Here is a 15,122-nt window from a genome sequence, read left to right as displayed (position 1 = left end):
ATTTAAAGCACTGTTAGACATTTATTTATGCGAATCCTTGCGCTGGCATGCATACTGCCCCGCGCTGAGAACATAAGTAGCAGTGCTACACCCTTTTTTCACTCGTGCCTTTCAGGTGAACGACAGCCACTGACCAGCAAGAAAAAAAGCGACGCGGGAAACTTGGGCAAAAGCCTCGATCCTGTGTATCAATCCGTGAATCCATGCGGTTATTCTAGAGATGACCTAGAGCGCATTTTTGAATGTCGTAACCATGCACGCTGAATTGCATTGAATGGCGAAGTATTAACATTTGTTCTTGGGTGTGATGTAAGCAGTCCTGCTAACCAATTCGAGGGCGAACAAAATAAATACATTTCATAACAAGTGAGTTTCCTACCAGTACGCGTAGTTTGCTGTATATCATGGGTTCAGCTCACACCCAGGTGTATATTTCATGCTGTAGTGAACGGAACTACTGTCCTCAGTCAGAGATGAGACCTAGAAATTATCGACTGACGGAACATTTTACTTCATCTAAGCGGGCCTTCTAACTATTTATTGATCGTGCGGGTTCAATTTGTTCGGATGAACTAACTAGGGATTTCTTACGAGGCTGTGGTAATAGCATCAGTCCCTAAAGAGTGTTTCCACTCATCATGTAGCCACTCGAACCCCGTCCGCCACATTTTTGTACTTTGAAATGAAACATTGTAACAATAAATGAGTTGTTTTAGGAAGGCGTCTGTAGGTAAAATATAAACTTCCTTGAAATTTCATCATGTGGTGTCTACTTCGGGCTACTATATAGTCGTTTTCATGTCTTTTCGCTGTCTTTCTTAAGTAATGACGCGGTGCTTCTACAATTTTTTGGTGCTTGTTGCTGGGTAATATACCGTTGATGTGACGAAATTCTGTACGGCAGTGAAGCATGGGTGTTGAACTCTGATGTCATGCTGTTCATGATGATGATGATGATGATGATGATGATGATGATGATGATGATGATGATGATGATGATGATGATGATGATGATGATAATGATGATGATGATTATGGTGATGATGATGATGATGATGATTGTGGTGCTGATGATGATGATGATGATGATGATGATGATGACGAAAGTCTGATTAGTATTGAAATTCGGTATTACTGCTTGTTTGAGTGAAATTGGGTGCCCGACTGAGAGTCTATTAGCATTTAGTAACCGAGAAGAAGGTCCACCTTCCGCTCTTGTTGAGTCATCATCTTCCTCTTTGTTTATGCCAAGAAAATTCTAAATCGCGGCTAATCCCGGGGTTGATACTTCTGCAGGTGTCTTGTCGCGTACTTTTGAAATCCGTAGAATTTAGCGTAATCCATTTTCGCATCTTTGTTAAGGCACTGGAGTTGAGTCAGAGTTGGGCTGGTTCAGTGGTATGTTATGCTTCAATACCAGTAATCCACTTTTATAACACCTTTATGACTCGAGGCTTGAAGCCTCCGAAATTGGGATTTTGTCTATTATGCTTCAACGTATAAATGAGCATATCCACGACAATCATCGGTCGCTCTATCGTGTTATGTCACTTGGGAATCTTCAGTAATGGAGTCCAGCTCGTAATTCTGTATGATCAGATGAACTAGAAATCCAGAATTCAGCACAGCGTAACAAGTAGCAATTATGCATTCTAATCCACGTATATGTAGAGCATTTAGAATATTAAAACAAGGGACTAATAAATAGGGCAATGAATAGATTTTCGGTCACGTTCATCACATCCACCACACCTTGAATGAGCATGTAGATGCTTATAGTCCAGTGGTGGCCTTGATCGTATTCTTTCGGATCTTCTCGGATTAGGAAATTCAGGTTCTCCGCAGGTGGAATGTTCTTCAGATATAACGTTTTGTTCGGATACCACGGATCATCTATAGAGGATTCATTAGTATTTGAAATAGCAGGAATGCCTTCAAAAGACTGACCTCTGATCAATGTGTCTCCAAAGACAAGAAAGATCACCGAAATCGGGAATTGTGACCATCCGTTTGCCATTCGATAAGACTAATACTCCTGCAGCAGGTTGTAAATCATTAACCTTGAAAAGCGTATCATCAACGCTTTTGGCACAGTCAAGACTTGTACCCAAAGGGAGAGATTTAAATAAAAACATGGGATTCTTCCAAGTAACGGAATGAACGGCATTCCTGTACTGCATAAGAAAATTATCAATTCCGCGGTTCAATTCCACAAGAGAAGTAGGAGAGAATGAGGTAATAGCAGATTTCACTGTTCAGACAAAATTCTCAGCAAGTTTATTCGACTGGGGGCATCGTGTAGCAGTAAACAAATGTCGACATCCGAGACCCTTCAACCGTTCCTCGAGGAATTTTACAGTAAAATATGTACCGTTGTCAATGACCAAAACATTTGGTACACCTTTATGGCTGGATACTTTCCTCAATGCCTGCTGTGTGAATTCGGCACTTGGAGTCATAGCTAGAAAAACTTCAGACCAACGTGAATACACGTCAATAACAATTTAGGCGTAGTATTTACCGAGAAAAGGACCGCAGTAGTTGGCTTGAACTTGTTGAAATGTTTCACATGTAACCAGCCATGGATACCACTGTGAAGAGTTGTTATGAATCGTATGTGCAATTTTAACACAATTCTTATCAGTATACTTGATGTCAGCATCTAGTTCCGGCAACCAGCATGACGAGCGTTCAAGTGCTTTCATTTTATCAAAACCTAGATGACCAGAGTGTAAATAGCCCCTAAAACTTGCTGAGTTGGTGGAACGATTAATCTATTCTCAAAGCAAAGCAAGCCATCCGGAATAATAGACAAGCTCCATTACTGCTTCTGATCAAGAGGCTTTAAGATTCTTGTGACATCCAACAAAATCTCTGGCAAGGTCATCTGCTGCTGTGGTGCGACGGTGGATTATTGAACTTTGTTCGTAGACCTGCAGGCAGTTTACTTAGTGCAAACCATCTGAAGATTTCCACACGGGGACTAACCACAAGTCCAGCATTCAGCATAGCGCAACAAGTAGCACGTGTATATTTGAATTTACTTGTATGTACAACATTTGGAATATTAGAACAAGAGAATAGTGAATAGAGTGATGAATATATTTTTAAGCGTGCTCATCACATAATCACCCAATGCAATGTTAATTGGTCGATTTCTGACTCTGACTCTGTTCTTTGTTTACAATCCTATTTTGCTTCATCTTTTTTGTTACTGCTTACCTTCCTCCACAACCTTCTTGCTATATTTTTGAGGATGGTGCTTGTGTTTATGCCCGCTCTCTAATGTGTTACCCATTTCTCCTCAGTTTTGACAAGGATGCAGCAGGTTGCCGAATTTTTATTTGGTACTTGAACGTTATTACACCCTTTCATGTTTGTTAACGACAATCAATTTTGCTTCATATCTATTTGTTTCGACGTAATTCTATACTATATAGCTTTTTCTGAAAACCAGATTGTTGGCCCCCACACTAGGTCACTTTTGTTTCTGGAACACATTCCTTTTCCTTGTACAGTCTGTTAACCACACTTCCGAAGAATCAAGCACCACTAATGGTTTCAGTCTCCCAGAGATTTATTTATACTTATGACTTCCCGTTTTCAGCCCGAATACTGCGCAATGTCACACACGTACAGCTTACTTAATATGGTAAACACTCCTCGTTTCTAATACCATACTAACTTCATACACGGTGATTAGAAACAGAAAGTCCTGACAGTGAATTAAGTGCTTTTGTTATAGATTTGACGACAGCATCAAACGTTTTCGCATGGCTTAATGGTAACTTTGGCTGTCATTTGCATATCCACATGCAGTCTAAGACGAATTTACAGGACGCACTCTATTAACTTTGCTCAGTCATTTCACGAACTATGACAGAATGTGCAGTCAAAAACAAGCCACTTCTGAAAAAGAAAGTGATGCAAATCATTAAGGTTTTTTGTTATTAGGTATCTATTAGGCTATAAGTCTTCAGCCGTTCACTCCTAATTGTTTCTAACAGGTTTTATTCTGAAATTCAAAAAGACGTTCTCTATGATGACCCCTTTCTGCAAAATCTCCGCTGTTTCATTATGAACTCATCAAAAAACTGTCTCGTACTTCTAGAAGTAGAGTACTGAAAAAGCCGTCGGTCAAAGCAGGATTCGCTCAAGCTGTGCCACTGAGCTATATACCTATGACCTATACATAAAGCTGTACCTTTTCTTACTTAATGTTTTTTTTTATTTTTTTTACTAGTCCGTTAAAAGACATAATTCCCTTTCTCCTCTTGATCCTGGTGGCTTACACATTCTTTCAAACCGGAAAGACATTTCAAGGAACAATCCACTATCCATTGAGGAATAGTGACTTAAATATATCATGCAGATCAGCTAAACATCAACAGAACCCCTTTCGGGGTCAAGCTGCAAAACGCAATTACTTTGCCTGTGAAAACACGTGTTAGAAAGTGGGTAAGATCACATGGTTAAATTTCCGAAAGACTTTAACTCTGTTTTGAGGCCACTGTAAATAGCGGACAAAAATGTATCCTTGGTAGATTTTCTGTGATTCATAGCTTCACAGGGCTCACCAAGTATTTTTTGCTGAAACTGTTTATGTCCTGTTTGTAATTAGCCTTCTAACATTAAGGTCAACAAGGCAGAACTCAACGTAATCATGCAAAAGACAAGGCGCCTGAAAGTAAACCGGCTTGAACGAAAAAGTGTGCGCATAAATCTGCTTTTATTTGAGTCTGAATTATATGGAGATTAATGAAAATCATGTGACACAAAAGAAACTAAATTAAAAGTTTTCTGAGGGCGCAAACGTTTTCCAGAACAAATCGCACCTTTTCAAACCTCTAGGTTGTCAACGTAAGAGTAAACTACTTCATATTCCTCTGATATGTTTGGAAGATTAGTGCTGACTAGGACGCGGTTAGTCTAATGTCTAACATAAGTAAGCCTATGTTTCGAAGATCAAAATTTGAATCCAGCATGAAAGTCTTCAAGTGACGTTTTGGCCTCCTTGTTGAAAACTGTAAGCGAGTATAGTTTTATCAGTAAAATATAAAAATCATTTAAAGGATACTATACTAATATTCACTCTGTTTGTGTTAGCTATTATGTTTCGACCAAACACTGACAAAAACATTGGAAACCAACTAAGTTTTATTAGCACAGAGTTTAAGAGGTTGTTTCTCACAATCGAGCCGTCTAAATGGGAGATAAATTAGTCAAGAAATATCTAGGCACTAAGAAAGGCGTTGTTTAATTATGCATGGGATGCAGTAATGGCACTTTTATAAGGCTGAGAGGGCTTTGTCTTGACGCAACACTCTAGTCGTGAGTTTTCTGAAAGCTCTTTGACAGCTCACTACCGGTTTTGCTCTTCTTTGGCTCATGTGGTCCTTAAGTTTTCATCAACTTTATGCTCTACGTGAACCAGAATTGGATGGATATTGGCAACCATTCTAACGTTTTACATGAATTTCGATTTGACAGGAGACTCGGCTGAATTCAGCTAAATTTCTCGTTTACCGTGATTCGCTTACTTACTTATCAACAGCCATAAAGTGTCTCCACATTAAACTATCGTGATCACTGTCTCCTCGCCTTTAACCCTAACTGCGTCTGGTTTCCTTGCAGCCTCTCTCTCCTATACCAAATGCAGTACCATCCGGTTCAACCTGCAAAAGACGAAAATCTACCGAAAGGGGGTGCACCGGTGGACACTTTAAGAGAACCGGATGAGTCCAACAACAGTGACCGCAACCTGGCTACGTGTCTGTCCGCTCAAGTAAGTATAGACTTGTGAACTATGACGTGATAGTATAGCAACCTATCATTGTGTTCAACTTTTTGTCACTATTTTAATCAGCGTTTCCGCTGAGAAAAATTTTCTCATTCGTCCCTAAGTCTTGACATATGTTGTTGCTCAGTATTTTGCCAGTAATCTTTCCCTGGCTCTAGAAATTATTATAATTCACATTACTCTCTTCCCTCAAATATTTTGTCTGGTATTCCTCTTAGAGCTACCCTGTATTTTTGGACGGTCTTGTAGCAGGCCTTGAGTAACTTTGAGAAAACCACAATCGAGAAGTTCTGTTTCAAGAATGACTATCGATATTGTTTTCCAAAAGCTGTTAGACTGCAGCACGCATAAAACTGCGGTAGAAGAGTACAAAACCGACGAATTGGTCCACATAGCTTAGAAGGAATTCTGATTAAAAATAGAGCACACAGTAGGCTTACACCGACAGCGCAGTTCAAGCACAAGTCACTGGGTGGTGAAATATTAGTCGCAGTCTGTCACTCTTGGTTTTACTGTTTATCGGGGTAAGTCCAATGCGCACTGAGCATTTTCCTTATAACTTTTTTGAGGAGCATTTTTATATAAGATTTGCGTCTAAAATGTGAGCGACACTGAATTGGAAGCATCCAATAAAATAATTGCAGTAGGTCCTAACTTATCATGATTTGCCTGTTTCTGCGGGGAAGGTTTTAGACCATCGTACTTCTTACTCAGTAATGAACTCAAACATCTGGAGCAGCCACTGAATCTGCTGAGTTGGTATCATTATGGATCTACCCTGTTTGAGTTCAAACAATCTCAGACGGAGCTCCAGAGTTCCGTACGATTTCTGCATTTGAATTAGTATGTGATGCAGCTTACTTCGTAAAACTACCTACCCTAAGCTCAAGACTGCAGGAAGATTTAAAAAGCTTCTGCGCCAAAAATTGTGGATGAAAAATATTTGTGACGTTTTTAAGAGTTTCGTTTGTTTTGTAGCTCTTTTACTTAGGATTGGATTTACAGGACAGTGTGCAATGCGTATTGGTTTGTGCTTTTGCACCGTTTATCCTGCATCAAGGAGAATAAGGGACAGCAAAGTTCCTCTAACCCTGTATGTGTTTTTTTTCAAAAGCCCCTGGATTTTCCAATCAGTAGGCAGTGGTACCACAAGCAATCGGCGTTCAAATTAAAGCCTGTAATTAGAGGAGTCACATTTTGATACCGAATAGATTTCATTGTGGACGAATAAAGAAGCAATGTACGAATAACCTAAGTATTCACCAAGTTCAGTAGGATTGTGTTTGTCAAGTCGGCTGAATATTCAGATGCATGCCATAATTGCTTTGCAGCCTTTTAACAAAGATTTCGTTCACAGGAAAGCTTGTGTACTTTATGGTATAGGCGTGCCCGCTTTGTTACGTTTTCTGGGGCATACCATAATGGCTGTTTACATAAATAGGAACGTAACTTATGGAGATCCGCAGATTTTTGACGACTGGAGCATACAATCTACGCACAGGTTACTACCATCACATTTATTTTCAGAAATTTGTTCAACTTTATTCGTACACAGGGGACTTCTATATACTTTCATAATAATATGTGCCCTACAATCATTTTGCAGGTATCCTCTTCAAAGCCAACCAATCTGTTAATAACGGAGATGGCGTCAACATTTGACAAATTTTTGAGTAAATTTCAGGAATTGGGCCGACGGGACTTGGAAGACGATGTGTTTCCCACAACCGATGGTGATGCGACAGGTCTTCCCTCTTCCTACGAAAAACAGCTTAAAGCAGCGCTGGACAGAGTCGGGTTAAATATGGACGACTATGAAAATGTAAGTGATATCTGGGTTACGCTGAGTTGAGACATTCATGAATAGCCAAGTTAATCTCAAGTAAGAGAAAGTTCACACTAGAAACAAAGTGATAAATATACCGAGACCACTTTTCACTGCTTGTTCTGATCCTTTGGTTCTAATTGTCTGCTGGCTGATCCTAGTCTACTAGTATAACACTAAAGTAAAGAGCGATGCTATGAAGCTTGACTCTTCTATTGTGTTGTAATGATGTGAATATGGCTCATTGTGGACGTGGGGTTGAAAAACTCGTGCGTACACCATAAGACGAAATGCTGAAGTTTGACTGAGTGAGTGTGCATGTGTTCCATTCATTATACACCATAGTAACTGGTGAGGAGTCTAAATGGTTTTGTCCGAACCTTTAGTGAACCTTTTAATTGGTGCACTGCAACGTCAGGTTTCGCTCAATGTGAACATTTTGTCTTATTTTTTGGCTTTTGTACAAAATCCCGGCAATATTGCCATTTAGGACGAATGAAACATTATTCAAGTTTAAGTGAACTCAAGGCATCAATGGCTTCACACATCTGCGGAAGTGGGATTTTTTAAAATAATCCAATGATTCCTTGCTAACGAAAATATTCTTTTGTTCTCAGAAATGTCTTAGATTCGCGCAAATCTTATAACCACAAAAGCAAACTTCACTAATGCAAATGGTTTTTCACAATACTCTCATCTTATTCTTGTAGGCAATGCAAAATTTAAGCGAGGAGATTTTGATGTCGGAAAGCGTTTTTGAAGAAAATTCCGACCATCTCAATGAGAATAAAACGGAACCTCCACACGTGAAAAAGAATATGGAATTGGATGAAGGTGATCAATCATTTAACTCCAGCGCCGAAGTCCCCCCTTTTCCGGTAGACCCAGTGGGACCGACCTCAGAATCAGACATGTGTAATCTCCTTCTGTACGACTGTAACGCCTCAGGTAAGTCCCTAGTATACAAGAAGTTTGCACGTTTAGAAGTGCGTGGCGAAGAATTCTTGTCCATAGTGGATAGTCCCGAAATCTTGCAGTCCGTTCCGACATTTGCGGTTGTATTGTTCTCATTCAAGTTATGGACAGCTAATTAGCATAAGCGGGTGTTCTGATCCGTCGCTTTTGACACAACAGCCACTTTGGGAACGAAGAAGAGCTCGTAAATCAAGACTGAACTATGCGGTCAGTTACTATCCTACTTACCCACGGAAAGCTGTGAATCCCACGAAATGTCAATCTCTCGAAATGCTTAACTCCGACAATATTTGAACCAGAGCGTTTGAGTCAGGGGGAATTCCATCACACTATTCACGTTAAACCCACTCAGGAAAGCAAGAGAAACAAGACACCAAAATTCTCCGAGAAGACCAACGAAGAAGAGGGGATTGTTGACCGAAGAAACCTCCTAAATTGGACTGACCTGATATAGGCGCACTCACAAATTTCACATCCAAAACGAGTAACATCCTCTTGGGGCCAAGAATCCAGATGGCTGTACACCAATAAAAACATTACTAGCATCAACATGAAGCTGGTGTTAAACCCATTTTTTCAATAAGCATATTTGTTCAAGCATATTCTGTGCCCTATCTTTTCATTAGGAAATTTAACAATTCATGGAGTGACAAATTCGGTTTTTATCTATGCAGTGTTCCAACGTTAAGATTTTCCTCTGTGGTTCTCTTCGACCGCTCAAAGAGGGCTCTGATTAGTCGAATTTCATTTTCCAGACTCCTCAATTTCAACAAAAGAGAACCAGAGCATGAACTTAAGGAATTCTTCGCGAAAATCCTTTGGTGACAAGCGAATTGAAGAAGCTGAAAAGAAGGTAAGCTTACGGCCGCGAGTTGTTGATAGACGTTTGAAAAATTCTTTGGCATACAGAAACTGTCACGTTATGAGCTGATATTGAATACCTCTCCAAACAAGCTTGTTTCCATTAGGCAACTCAAGAACTGCTAATTTGTATGATGCCACTGATGGTTATTTTATGTTTGAAGTGGTGAGAAAAATGACTGAGCTATTGACAGCATACTAATACGTTCACTCTTATTGGCAGACATTTATTTGATCTCCAGATAATTATCTATAATTTTCCCCATAACTAAAGCCTTAACAGTGCAAAAGGGAAGGTTTGAATAGCAAGCGCTTACCAGCGTGAAACGGACGATATTCTAGTTTGCCTGGTTTTGGCAACATCGTCATCACCTTAATATCCGTCCTCAGAATTCTCGGCATCGGCGAGAATTCTGACTCAGCTAGAGTCTGTGGCCGACAGAAAATCCGCTGTTCACCAATTAGGGAGTAAAAACTAATGGGTGAAGGAGTTAGTTAACTAGCAACAAAAACAAAAAAATAGGTAGGTGACACTATCGTTTCCAACTCCCAGTACTTCCATGGAATCAGAATGTTCAAAATTACCCCAGTTAGGTCTAGCTATCTAGTTTCCCACCAGGTATATCGACTTCATAGGGAAGGGAAGGTATACCTCAGACTAAAAACGCATCACTTATGAACAAAAGTGTATAATAAACTTTCCGAATAAGAAGAACTCATCAGGAGGGCTAAAACATCCATTCTTCAAGGGTTTTGTGGCATAATACGCATTTCAGTTCAAATTATGAACCAACCAGTTTATGTACTATGTGGTACTATGTACTAAGTGTACGTTGGTTGCAATTTATGCAGTTTTGGTCAGCGGCAAATGAAAAATCGTGGAAAATATAGAGGTTTACACGTTTTTGGTATGATAAATGAAACAGATGTATGACAGGAAATTGATAAATTCTGAAATAATTCATCATCATCATCATCATCATCATCATCATCGGCAGCATTACATCATCGGTGTTCAACATCATCTGTGTCATCAAGCTTGCTGCATACAACAGTTCATCTATTCTGGTAGCTTTTGGTTTGCTGTCGGTGGTCCCTTAAAGCACAAGCCATATGTTATCGTAGTGACTCGATGGCGTAGCGTATATTAGGAAACAAGTTTTTCCAAAACCGAAGTACAGAAAATAAGACATCCAAACACCGTCGATTCAATCCAGAAGTAGAGCTCACCAAGACAATTGGTTATGGGCTCTACGAAGCGGATCTTGTCATACAAGAGATGCCTGAAGCAATTTGAGTATGTTCCACTGTCCGAAACTCGACTGCTAGTTTGAGGTGATAAATTCTTAGTGGTGCCCAATGAACTAGTCAACTAGGCCAGGCATGCCTCCACGTTTGATCGGGCACTTCATTTCGGTAAGCATACCAGTTGTGAAATGTCCATGTGCATTTTCCGCCAATAGTTTGGTTTGGACCACAAGGTTGAAGCCAAAATCCGAAACTGTAAAAATGTTTCCACCTCCACGCATCACTCCGAGTACTAAGTGTGATTATTCAATCCTTCTAGGGCTTTAAATTATGCCTCTGGTATTTTTTGGTAGTCCGTCCAATAAGATCGAAACTTGAGTTTCAAACCTTCACAGTAACTTTAAGTTGATCCCATATAACTGATTAAACAAACATGCTACCCTGTGCCTTGAAATCACGCAAGCATATTTTTTGCAAGGACCCTCGCCCATATCTAGTCCTTTTCGCTTATCACGTACATGATCCAAAGCAATATCCTAATCACTCTTGGCCACGCAGTGAATCCCTTACTCCAGTTGCCCGCCCGAATATTTAAGTATTTCCTCAATTAGACATACCTTCTTCTGTAATACATGTCAGCATGTTTTTTTAAACATCCAGCAGTCCGTGTGTCACAATCAAAAGTTGATCTCAAATATAGTGCAAGCCTGAAACCCTGGCAAAATATGTTTGGAAACTGGCGTCCGCAATCAGCAGAAGTGGGTCTCAGGTGGGTCCTCAGGTCTTCGAAGGCCGCTGTCCGGTAACAAAATCTCGCGTAGACTGATGCCGGCTATTCCGCAGCTAGACAAATAGTGTTTAGTTTTTCAACCCATCGAAGAGCGAGCATGCCATATGGTTGTTTTCTGAAGGGAGTACTGATTTTCGTACCCAATTCGGAATGGCGAAACCAGAGATGTGGTCAACCTTTGACCTAGCAAACGGGTATGAAAAAAGTTATATAAAGTGTGGGCGCTGTCGGTGCGACCTGCCTGTCAGGATGAGGACCACGTGATCCTCACTGTGCCTGGCTGGAGACGCTGCAAGTGATGGCTGCCACTCGAAGTCACTGGCGTTCTTGTTGTCAATTTTTATTCACATTTCACAAATGAGTTTGTGGAGGTGCGGGTATCTCAGAACGATTGTGGCAGACTGGTTATATCCTCCCTTCTCCGTTCACTCTAATTCTTTTCTTCAAAATAAAGCTTTTAAATAAACCATGGTTGTGCGGAGCGAAGCATCAGTTTTGAACACTGATGTACTGTCCATGATGATGATGATGTTGATGGTGATGGTGGTGGTGGTGATGATGATGAAGATAATAACGAAAGTGGTACTCGAAATTCATAGGACCAAAAAAATCACGCGAGGCTGCTATTTTCCAGAGCAGATAAACCTCGAGATAAGTGAACAGGACTATCTTCATCTTCTTCTTTAAATTGGCCAGAATGAAATATGGGTCATCACTAATATCAATCGTCTTACTGTTATTATAACCACACGGTCAACAATCATGCATCGAGCATATGAGCCTCAAACGGCCAGCATAATTTATTGAACCCACACTCAATAGCAGTACGATAGACATAATAAAAGCAAAACCAGGGGTGCATGCGATCGCTGTCTTGGCTAACACCATTCACTTGCCAGTATTATCAACAACCAACCTTTACTCTAGAAATCTCATTTCGTACCGCCGTTTCTCTGAGCTGTTCTCAAAAAGAGTATATACTGCTCACTTATACGTGCATAATTTGAGATCGTGTCATGTGTATTTTATGATAGCTTACTTAGTGTTAATTTTCGTTCGCTTGCGCTGTAAAATCTTGTTCCACTTTAGAAGTGGGCATATTACGCCGACATATTGGAGAAGAAGACGAGGTGGGAAGAACATTACTGCGAGATGACAAAAGAAACCTCCGGTACCGGATACTGGTGGAATGTGTGTACAGAAAAAACAGGCCCTATGGACGGAAGACAGACAAGTGAAGCAGTACGTTCCTCGTTACTTATTGGATTCCTCGAAGGGCATTCTGGTTAATCATAGGAAACAACACAAGTGTCCGGTGACCATATGATAGAATTTTCCGACTTTCCTCATCATCATCATTATCAATGACAGCAACATCAGTGATAGTACTGATTCTTCACCGCCGCAGAACCATAAGGTTTATCTAAGTAATCAGACATTGCCTGTGCAATTCGAATGCTTAAGGGGACCCAGCATAGTTTTAGGTGAGTACTGGTAATTAAACATAACCAAACTGAGCTACTTTATCCAACATTGGTCCTAAAGTTTACGTCAGTGAACACCTATTGGGTTGACTGATGTTATTTGGGTCGGGTTAAATATGCCACTGTGTCATACGGAACAAAACCTTCAACGAATGGTAGTATTCAGTTCAGGATTCGTTCAGCGTTCTATTAGCAAATAGAAGGAGCGTGGTTCGGAGGGAACTTTATGTTTCATGACGTCAGTTTTACCGAAAAGCAAAACAAATATAGGAGAGGTATGAATCTGAAGTCATTCTGCCTTGTCTGTCTGAACACGCATTCAGAGGACTGGGCAGCTGATAAGGGTCATCTGGAACGCCGAACCGAGGACAGTGGATTACGAAGTTTCCAGCTTCAAGGAAAAAGTGTAAGTTATCGCTTCTCAGTATATTATCCTTGAATCCAGTCCCGTCCTCGATTCATGACAGAATACACATCAATCAAAACGAAAACGTCACTGTTGCTTTAAAAGAACAACGCCTCTGGACACAAAATATAAGGTATAGGGTATAGAAGGTGTACAAAAATCCAGAAGTCAGCTGAAGTCACGATTAAGGAGTAAAAAAGATCAGGGCACTAACATATAGAGCTCAAGGTAGCTCAGTGGTTAAGATGCAAACTTACTGACCGGAATGTCGTGGTGCGAGGGCACTAACATATAGAGCTCAAGGTAGCTCAGTGGTTAAGATGCAAACTTACTGACAGGAATGTACGTGGTTCGAACCCAGGCTGTGCATCCCGATGGTCGTGTCCAGATCTGGGTAATCTGATGGTATTTTGGTGACGTAATCCGTTTCCCAGCTCACTCCCCTATGCGAATCGGTGCTCCAGTTGATGGTCACTTCAAGGATTCCATTGGACTACTTTCAGCTGGCTCATTGTTTAGAAACCAAAGTTCCCATAGGAATAGAAAAACTGCGTAGTGATTGGCTATCTCAAGGTGAAAATGTACTGGATAGAAAGTAGTTGTTTTTAATCCGGCAGTTCTCAGTTTTCCCCTTTTCTTGACATTTACTTAGCGGATGACCTCATCGCCTTTAAGTCATCGGTGTAAAACTCCCCCCACAACATCAAATCCATTTTCTATACCATCGGTTTGGTTCGATGTTCAACTATCAGCTAAGTTAGCATGATAACTGCAAGGTTGAGTTTTCCAGTGGACGTTCTCCCTTCCTCACCGGAAATCAGCATTTGTAAATGAAAAGCAGCAGTCCTCATCATCAGCTCTCCGTTGAAAGTCTAACGCTTTATCCGCAAACTACCAGCAACTCGATGATGCTGTTTTTTCAGCAACTTGGTCCCTTTCAAGTAATTTTTCTCGTGAGCCAAAAACTAAGCGTCCTCGTAGATTTTACTAATTGATCTATTTATTGACACTGCTTCGAAGCCGAGCTAAAGACTTTCTGATCCACTGTCTATCCCAAGATTTTAACGAGACTCTATTTTGTATCGTTCGTGTAAGATTATTCTAGGCATATAAAGTATGCAATTATCGTTTGTTTTCGGTGGACGTTTGCACTCGATTTTAGTGCCAACCGTTATTTCAATTGTATCCATAGGAGGAAGAAGTCATTTCATCGTCGATGACTCGTGAACTGGAACAGCAGCTTGAAACAGAAACAAAACGTTTAGAGGTTAGCTGTTTTTTTCGTGGGTTACTTTCATTAAAGCATAAAAGGTCGAAATATTCAGCCGTGACGATACCTTTTCTTTCCGTTATAGGAACGGATTAGAGAGTTGGATACAGCTCGTGCGAGGGAAGTGGAAAGACTGAAACGTATTCAACAAATAAAAACAGATGTTCGTCTTTCGGGCCACTGTAGATCTGCTGGCATACTCCGGGGAGATAAAGCGTCGTGAGTAACGATTCATTCTCTGACAGTTATGTCATTAATTTAGCCTGAAAGATTTAGTCGATTTGTTAATCCTAAAAGGTTTTGCCAAATAGGACCTGCGTTTTTTAAGAAATGCCGCTATTTTCCTCTGTTTTATTGCTAACTTTCACACCACCACACCAATGATCGGGCCCTTTTGTAATTGAGCAAGCGTAATGCATATGAAAAACAGTGGCTCAGAGGTCGAATGAAATTGGAATCCTGC

General features: G+C 40.5%; 1 protein-coding gene across 1 annotated transcript in view; it reads left to right on the top strand.

Moving 5' to 3' along the window:
* Positions 1-5,653: 5,653 nt before the first annotated feature.
* Positions 5,654-15,122, top strand: part of T265_09718 (hypothetical protein) — a gene marked incomplete at both ends in the record, with an annotated part of 47,959 nt that continues 38,490 nt past the window's right edge. The window contains 7 exons of the mRNA XM_009175881.1: positions 5,654-5,785; positions 7,356-7,622; positions 8,336-8,573; positions 9,356-9,453; positions 12,589-12,741; positions 14,582-14,656; positions 14,745-14,878. Of these exons, the coding sequence (XP_009174145.1) occupies positions 5,654-5,785; positions 7,356-7,622; positions 8,336-8,573; positions 9,356-9,453; positions 12,589-12,741; positions 14,582-14,656; positions 14,745-14,878 (1,097 nt within the window). The remainder of the gene's footprint in view (positions 5,786-7,355; positions 7,623-8,335; positions 8,574-9,355; positions 9,454-12,588; positions 12,742-14,581; positions 14,657-14,744; positions 14,879-15,122) is intronic.

The sequence above is a fragment of the Opisthorchis viverrini genome (assembly GCF_000715545.1).
Source record: "Opisthorchis viverrini unplaced genomic scaffold opera_v5_308, whole genome shotgun sequence".
Classification (NCBI taxonomy): Eukaryota; Metazoa; Platyhelminthes; class Trematoda; order Opisthorchiida; family Opisthorchiidae; genus Opisthorchis; species Opisthorchis viverrini.
Note: the sequence above shows the minus strand (reverse complement) of the source record. Positions and strands in the feature narration are given on the sequence as shown.